This window comes from Corylus avellana, chromosome 6, assembly GCF_965113065.1.
Source record: "Corylus avellana chromosome 6, dhCorAvel1.hap1.2, whole genome shotgun sequence".
Classification (NCBI taxonomy): domain Eukaryota; kingdom Viridiplantae; phylum Streptophyta; class Magnoliopsida; order Fagales; family Betulaceae; genus Corylus; species Corylus avellana.
This window is the reverse complement of record NC_142495.1, coordinates 8250286-8258056: the sequence shown is the minus strand read 5'-3', so window position 1 is coordinate 8258056 and position 7771 is coordinate 8250286. Positions and strand designations below refer to the sequence as shown.

General features: G+C 33.6%; 1 protein-coding gene across 1 annotated transcript; it reads left to right on the top strand.

Annotated features, from left to right (window-relative positions):
• Positions 1 to 254: 254 nt before the first annotated feature.
• On the top strand, positions 255 to 3516 carry LOC148584833 (protein neprosin-like). The gene is made up of 7 exons (XM_088517518.1): positions 255 to 404; positions 559 to 645; positions 1012 to 1227; positions 1395 to 1619; positions 1770 to 1814; positions 2912 to 3058; positions 3148 to 3516. The coding sequence occupies exons 1-7, from the start codon at positions 255 to 257 to the stop codon at positions 3514 to 3516; spliced, it is 1239 nt and encodes a 412-aa protein (XP_088373644.1).
• Positions 3517 to 7771: the final 4255 nt, after the last annotated feature.

Below are 7771 nucleotides of genomic sequence, written 5' to 3'. Positions count from 1 at the left end.
ACCTTATCTTCACTTTAACTAAAAAGGCTTTGAATCTTCATGATCTTTCGGGCAGCTGTTTAAAAAAAGTAAACATTAAAACAAACTCATATGCAGCTTGGTGAGCAGTGTGGCTTGGTGAGCGGTGTGCTATATATATATCTTGTTCTGGATCCTCAGTTTGCTCACCTAGGATGAGATGATGTTGTAGACATATCCTTGAATAAATAGCATATATTATTCAAAAATAAGAGAAGCTGCAACTTTGTTTTTCAATGGCCAATACCAAAGTAATTAGAAGATGCATATTTTTCATGCTAGCCCTACCTTTTGTGCTGAGTGATAGATTTGTTGGTGGAAGAAGGATTGAGACCAAGGAAAGCAAACAGTTTGTTAAGCATAAAGGAACTCTCAAAACTATTGAGGTCATAATGAATATATTACATCTTTCGTAGTTGTTAATTTGTATTTTAATTCTAGATAATCTCTTTCTTTTTTCTTCTTCTTTTCCGCCCCTATATATTTTTCGAAACTTCTCTGTCTTGCTTATTAATGGTATAGTAAATAAAATCTTTATAGGGTAAGAATGGTGACATAATCGACTGTGTAGACATCCATCAACAACCTGCTTTCGACCATCCATTACTCAAGAATCATATCATACAGGTTAATTTTTTTACTGTTTTTCCAAACTCCATTGATGCTTTACAATACTATGTAGTTGCTTTATTATTGTCATGTTTAAAGGATTTGTATAATTGAAAACATAGTTCAAATGTATAACTAAAATGTTGATAATTTTTAGTACAATTTTTTCTTGTTTTTTGTTGAGCTGTCATTTCATATAGAGAAATGATTATTCTCCTTCTCATTGGTCATCTCCTGTCCAACTCTTGCAAATCCACTATTGGATTTGTGGGACCTAGATCCACAAATCCAATGGTGAATTTGCAAGATTTGGATGGGAGGAGGAAAAAAAACATGTCTCTTTCAATTCATATAATGATGGGTCAATTGTAATTTTGTAATCAGATGAAACCCAGTTCCATTCCAAGGGTAACAAATGGAGAATTATACAATGACGAGCTGCTTCAAGGTTGGCATGTGGATGAAGAATGCCCTGAAGGAACAATCCCAATTAGACATCGCCGAGAGGGTGAATCTTTTGTCCATCGTACTATACACCCAGTTGCACGTCGAAAAGAGCTTAATATTCGCATTGATGATGATGTTCATACAGGGCATGAGGTATATCATATTATCAAATGATTATTGTTTTCAAATGTATAACAATGACAATTGCAAACTAATTAGAATTCCTTAAACTAATTTCAAATTATTTTTCTTTGATTTATTGATCATTTTTTTTTTTAATTTTTTTTTTTTTTTTACATATGAATTATATTTGAAACTAGTACGCTACCGCTTCTGTGAATTCTGGCAACTACTATGGAGGACATGCAAAACATAACGTATGGAGCCCTGTGGTAATGGATGGAGACTTTAGCCTTAGTCAAATATGGCTTGCAGCAGGTCCTGAAAACAAAGTAAATACCATTGAAGCTGGATGGATGGTAAGTTTGTCGACCAAATATAGTCCTTCCTGGGAAGATAAACGTCAATTACTTTTGATTTTGAGTGTAATTTAATCTAACTTTGAAACAATTATAAACTTTTGGATTTAGATGTGGGGGAGAAAATTGATGTCATAATGAAATTCAAAACAAAAATCATACAAATCAAGCATTTGTAGAATAATTTCTCTTCAATAATTAATTTCATGGTTCCAGGTTGATACACCTCACGGGCAACCCAAGTTTTTCGTATATTGGACTGTAAGTTGGCTCATTTCCTTTCATGATATTGATAAATCACATCTTATCCTAAAAGCTTAAGGTGATAGAAAAAGGTAAATTTAAGAGGTAATTACTTTTTCCCCCCATCAACTATAACGCATAGTCAATTTCCCCCTATGAACTGCCAATCTTACTGCTCGATCCTATCATATTACCATTTTCTTCCCGAAACCCACTTTCGTCAATCAAACTCGTTAAAAAATTTGAAATGATCTAAATACCCTAACTTTATAAACAAAAATTATATATAATACCCTTAAAATTATATATATATATATATATATATATATATATATATATATATAGGGGTGGCAGCCACCCCCTCTCTTTTTTTTTTTTCAAAAAAAAAAAAATTAATTTCTAAATTTTATATACTTATATTTTATGTTTGAATTTTTTATTTGGTGGTAATTCTATCTTTTAATGAGATTTAACGTCTTAAAGAGAATATTTCATCCAATTTAACGAGTTTGACTGACGGAATGGGGGTTTTGAGAAGAAAATGGTAGTTTGATAGGGTCGGGCAATAAGGTTGGCAGTTCATGAGGGGGAAATTGACAATGGGTTGTAGTTGATGGGGGAAAATGTAATTATCCCTAAATTTATCATTTAGTCAAAAATTTAACATTCTTCCTCAAGTATGAGCTCAAATTCTCTTTTATTGGGTGTAGCCTAACACGTAAAATATTTAATTTTAAAATGATCATGTGTTCGATATTTGACTCCGTCCATTCACCCTCTATTTATATTAAAATATTTCACGTGTTGGACCTCACCTAAACCTTATTAAAAGGAATTTTGAACTTACACGTGAACGTGAGCGTTAAAGTGTTGATTAATGATTATATTTACCTCTTTCTATATGCTTAAACTTTTAAGGTAAATAGTGAAACTTAAATTCGAATTAGGATTCTCAATCATAGTACTGTCAAATGAGGAGATCATCTCGAGTTTTGAGCTAATCATTACCATGCACGTGTCAAATTGCTACTCAATATTGCATTTATTGCTAAGTTAATTTGTTCAAATTGACTAACTAACCAAGCTATAATTATGTGTGTGTGTGGTTTGTATAGCGTGATGGGTACGATAAAACTGGGTGCAATAATCTTGACTGTCCTGGTTTTGTGCAAGTAAACCGTAAATTTGTAGTTGGTTCTCCTTTAAAGTCTGTTTCAAGCTACAATGGGGCACAATACGATATAGGGATAACCGTACACAAGGTAAGTAATTTATATGCACAAGTCTATTTTTTGACATTTTTAGGGGTACATAAATTAGGCTAAATTCTCCAACTTATAATATGAATCAGGATAAGGAAAACTGGTGGCTACAAGTGCAAGGTCAGGAAATTGGATATTGGCCTCAATCCATCTTCACAGATTTAGCAACAAAGGCTGACTCAATCGCCTGGGGTGGAGAGATTTATACCACAGGGAAAGAGGGTCATCACACATCAACTGATATGGGGAGTGGACATTTTTCGAGTGAAGGGGATGGAAAAGCAAGTTATGTTAGCAATATTCAATACATGGATAGCAATGGCAAATTCATTAATGTTGGTCAGGAATTGCTAGCAGATTCAACAAAATCTTCTTGCTATGATATAAGTGTTAAAAATGGAGGCGATGGAACCCTATTCTACTTCGGGGGTCCTGGGTATTCAGCAGCATGTCCTTAGAAAGAGAAGAAGAAAAAAATGATGGTATTAGTACAAATAAATCACATCTTTGAGGGATCAAAATGTCTTTAAAAAGATATCAACATAACTTGTGTCGTCCAACTATTGTTTGGTAGCACAATTTGTGCCGTCCAATTATTGTATTATAAGTAATATCCTTAATAATTTGAAATTTGGTCATTCCCTAAGCTTTTGTGCTCATACTTAAATGTCAAATGAAGATTATCAAAGGACAAAAACAAAAGTAAAAATAAAATCTCCACGCTATAGTGACACCAAAGTGTTCGAGATCAACTAGCATAAGATTATGCAAATGTTGGACGAAAAATTAATGTGCCCATCAATTTTTTTCTCAAATTGCAATTGTTGATTTCCTTCTTATTACAAGGGATTTTGTAACACTTCGGTCCCATATTGAGAAATTGAGAAAAAGTCCACATAGAGTGGGTGGTTTATAAAGATAGTCATAAGTGCTAAATCTTATATTGCCTAGTTACTAGGTGAAACTGGGCTTTATAATAAACTGCAGAGAAGCTTTAAATTGACTAGTCATTTTGAGGTGGTAGCGCAGATGTGGCTAGCGCCTTTCCCTAGGTCGTTACAAATTTTATTGCATTCTCTAACAAGGGAAGATTCTCATACAAACACAACTTTAAATGTGGCACACTAGAAGTTTGAACACGCCCATCAAACGAAACTATCTGAAATTGACATATGGAGGTTGTGCCTGAAAAAGTGTAGTGCCCCCAAAATTGGACTGATTAAATCGATCCATCTTGGTAGGGTCATTGGCAATTCCTCTAGTGCAATTAATTGGAAATTGACGAAGGCGATCGTCTCTAAACAACTCAAAGTAAATATAAGTAGAAGGTAAAATATAAGATCTGAGAATTTCTACAACCGTAAGGTGCACAAGTATTATCATCAATCATAAGCTCAGAGCTTCCAACCAAAATAAGAACTATCAGGCAAACCTAGTATTGCTAAATATTCACTTGGCATCTTTATCATAGCAAATTGGCTTACACTTAAGATTGTCAACCTACTAAACCGCAATATACTGTATAAGTCCAAGACTTAGTAAGTAAACCTCACAATTGAGTATAAAATGAGCTTTCATTATAAATACTGTACTAAATGTGTGTTTTCGCAATTTTGGTAGGTATTGCCTCAGTCATTACATCATGAAAATATAATTTTGTTTTGAGAAGTATTGATGTAATATCAATGAAAATCGCCAACATATTTTAATGCAAGAGAAACTAATGCAGTGTTTTAGGTCATAGCTATCTTATATAGCCTACTCGAGATATTATTCATTTTCGGCAGGGTTGGTGCCGTCTCATGGGACTTGTAATATAATACTGGTGCCTTTAATATTGCACAAATTGTCCATGACACTAGCAGCCTGATCAAGTCCGACCTCAAGTGGCCTATACTACTAATGATGTACAATTTATAGTCCCGCCAATCAAATATGGTTGTGCCGGCCATGAAAAACCACTGGATCTGAGACCCATATAAATGCAAATCTCCTTTGACCATAGAATTAAGGTCATAGTAAGCTTATGACCATTATATCAAATGTATCGGGGTACTATGTCATACGATGCATGTCATTATTCATTTAATTAGGCATTACCCAATTTCATGAAAAGTAAATAGACTCATAATATACGTGTGCTCAGTCAGATGACATATCATATGTTTTTATAAAAAGCAATCGTAAGTATTTATTTACTTTATACGCTCGCACAAATCCTTAGACATCTTGAGTTCCTGCTATATTGAAACATATTCTAGCATTATATGCAGTACTAGAGAATCTATTGTAAACACATAGAGTCCTAATTGTAAAGCAAACTAGATAGAATGTCATAAAACCCTAATTAACCATCTTGGACACTGTCCAAACATTCGTGCTCATGGTCGAACATTCAAACTTGAGGTCGAACGTTCGGTCAGGGTGCAGCGAACGTTCAATCAAAATGCCAGAATGCATACAAAGTTCCTATTTCTAAATCAACACATAGCAAATCTCATCCTAGGCTCCTAATAGGTACATCAAGACATAATAAACCATAACAACATAAAAATCTAAGAAAACAAAAGGTGTTTTAAAACATTTCAAAAACCTTTTTGCTTTTTAAAAAGAGTAAATGCATAAACTCATCATGGCTTTTAAAACTTGAAATAGACATGAAAATAATATAAACAACATGAAAACGAGCTTCTGTAGAGGAGTTTACCTTTGAAGATAGCGAACCACTTCAAAATCTTCTCCTTCTCTCTGTAGTATCTCTCTCTCTAGGTTTTGGTTGCTGGGGTGAAAAGTGAAGTTTGGAGGCAATGATGGGTGGTATTTATAGAGGGGGGGTTGGGGGGGCATTGCCAAAAGCTAAGAAATTGGATAATAGGTTAAAATTGCTTTTCTAACTAACATCGAACATTTGGTACTATGCTTTGAATGTTCTATGCATTATTACTAAATGGTTCAAGGGTTGCAGGTCAAACGTTCATGTGGTCTAGGCTTGAACGTTCATGCTATGGTTAAGGTCAAACACTCGTGCTAGGTTTAAGGTCAAACATTTTCAGATAGAAACTAAATGTTGGATATTTTGAGTTGTTTTTCAAACAAAAAGGTTTTTAATCAATTTTAAGGAACAGTTGCATTTATGAAAGGGATTATTGCAAGTGGTTGTTTTTCAAACAGTTGTATTTCTCTCTCTCTCTCTCTCTTTTTTATTTTTATTTTTATTTTTTTAATTTTAGGGCTTCACCAAAAGTTAATGTCATGATCCAGAAAAATGCTAACAAAATCTGCACCAAAGTTACAATTGGAGCTCATTGAAATCAGTTTTAAAACACAATTTAACCTATTAAGGAAATAATGTAGGACTTAGAACCCATACAACATCATATATACATATAAGCTTGATCTTTTAAGAGACTAACTTAAAATTGTTACAAATGGCAATCCAAAATGATGATAAATGTCTCTTTAAATATAATATATAGCAAAAATCTAAATATATTAGAAATCTAAATCAAATAGGATTTCATATGATTCTCAAGATGGCATAGGTGACTCTCAAACTCAGCGCAGCCACCCTCCGTCCATGATTCACGAATCTTTGTCTTGTGCTGCAACATGAGCTCCTTGTTTTCTGCTCAGTCACAAGACCGCTGCAGCCTGGATTCTATAGCTTGATCACATGGCTGCAGCTACGGTTGCTTCTCAGCCTAAGATAGAAGTTCTATCTTTTTCCTTTCTTAGTATTGTATCTATTGTAATCCTTAGCTCTTCCTTGTATCTCTAGATGTAAGACTTTCCTCTTATGTTTCTTATTTTTCTTGTAAAAGCACGATGCCTTGATAGCTATATAAAAGCACTCTGTTCTTGGTATGCAACCAAGACAGATTTCACTAACTTCTCTAAATTTACAATATCAAATTAGAGAACTGTATGTACCAAAAATCCAAAATAAAAATTCTCTTCTTTTTTTTCTTTTTTTTCTTTTTTTCTTTAGTATATATATATATATATATATTCTTTTTTTTTTTGTCTTTTTTCTCAAAGCCTCCAATAATTTTGATTAGATTTGACAGGTAATTGAAGGAAATTGAAAGTTTGATACTCTTAATTGAAAGTTTTTGAACTTTGGGGGAGTACTTTCAAAACACTTGAAAGTTTAAGAGGGTTTTGTGACATTTTTCCTAAAAAATAAGAGAAGGTTGCAACTTTGTTTTTGAATGGCCAATACAAAATTAAGATGCAACTTTTTCTTGATATATGTATCTTTGTGTAGAGTGAAAGATTTGTTGGTGGAAGAATGATTGGTACCAAGAAAAGCAAAGTCTAACTATGCATAGAGGAACTGCCCAAACTAATGAGGTCATAATGAATATTAAAGGAGTAACTTCAGTTACCTTCAGAAATGTCACACATTTTGCAAACAAACACCCCCCCCCCCCCCCCCCCAAGTTTAAAAACTTTCATTTTGGTGTATCAATCTTTTGATTTTTTCCAATTACCCCCATCTGATGGGATTTTCTGTTAACTCCTAACGGAGGGGGTGTGAAATTCCTAAAATACCCTCATTTTCTATTAAAAAATAATTTTATTTGAAAAAAACTCATGACCCGTGGTTTCACTAGTGGATCTAACCCACCCGCCTTGTGACCCACTGGTCATATTATTATTATTATTTTTTTTTAAGAAAAAAAAAAAAGAGGGACCCATCGTGGGCCACAA

Coding starts and splice junctions, on each gene's coding strand:
- LOC148584833 (XM_088517518.1), top strand. CDS start 255: ATGGCCAATACCAAAGTAATTAGAAGATGCATATTTTTCATGCTAGCC. Junction 1,228..1,394: donor ATGTTCATACAGGGCATGAG/GTATATCATATT, acceptor ATTTGAAACTAG/TACGCTACCGCTTCTGTGAA. Junction 3,059..3,147: donor TAGGGATAACCGTACACAAG/GTAAGTAATTTA, acceptor AATATGAATCAG/GATAAGGAAAACTGGTGGCT.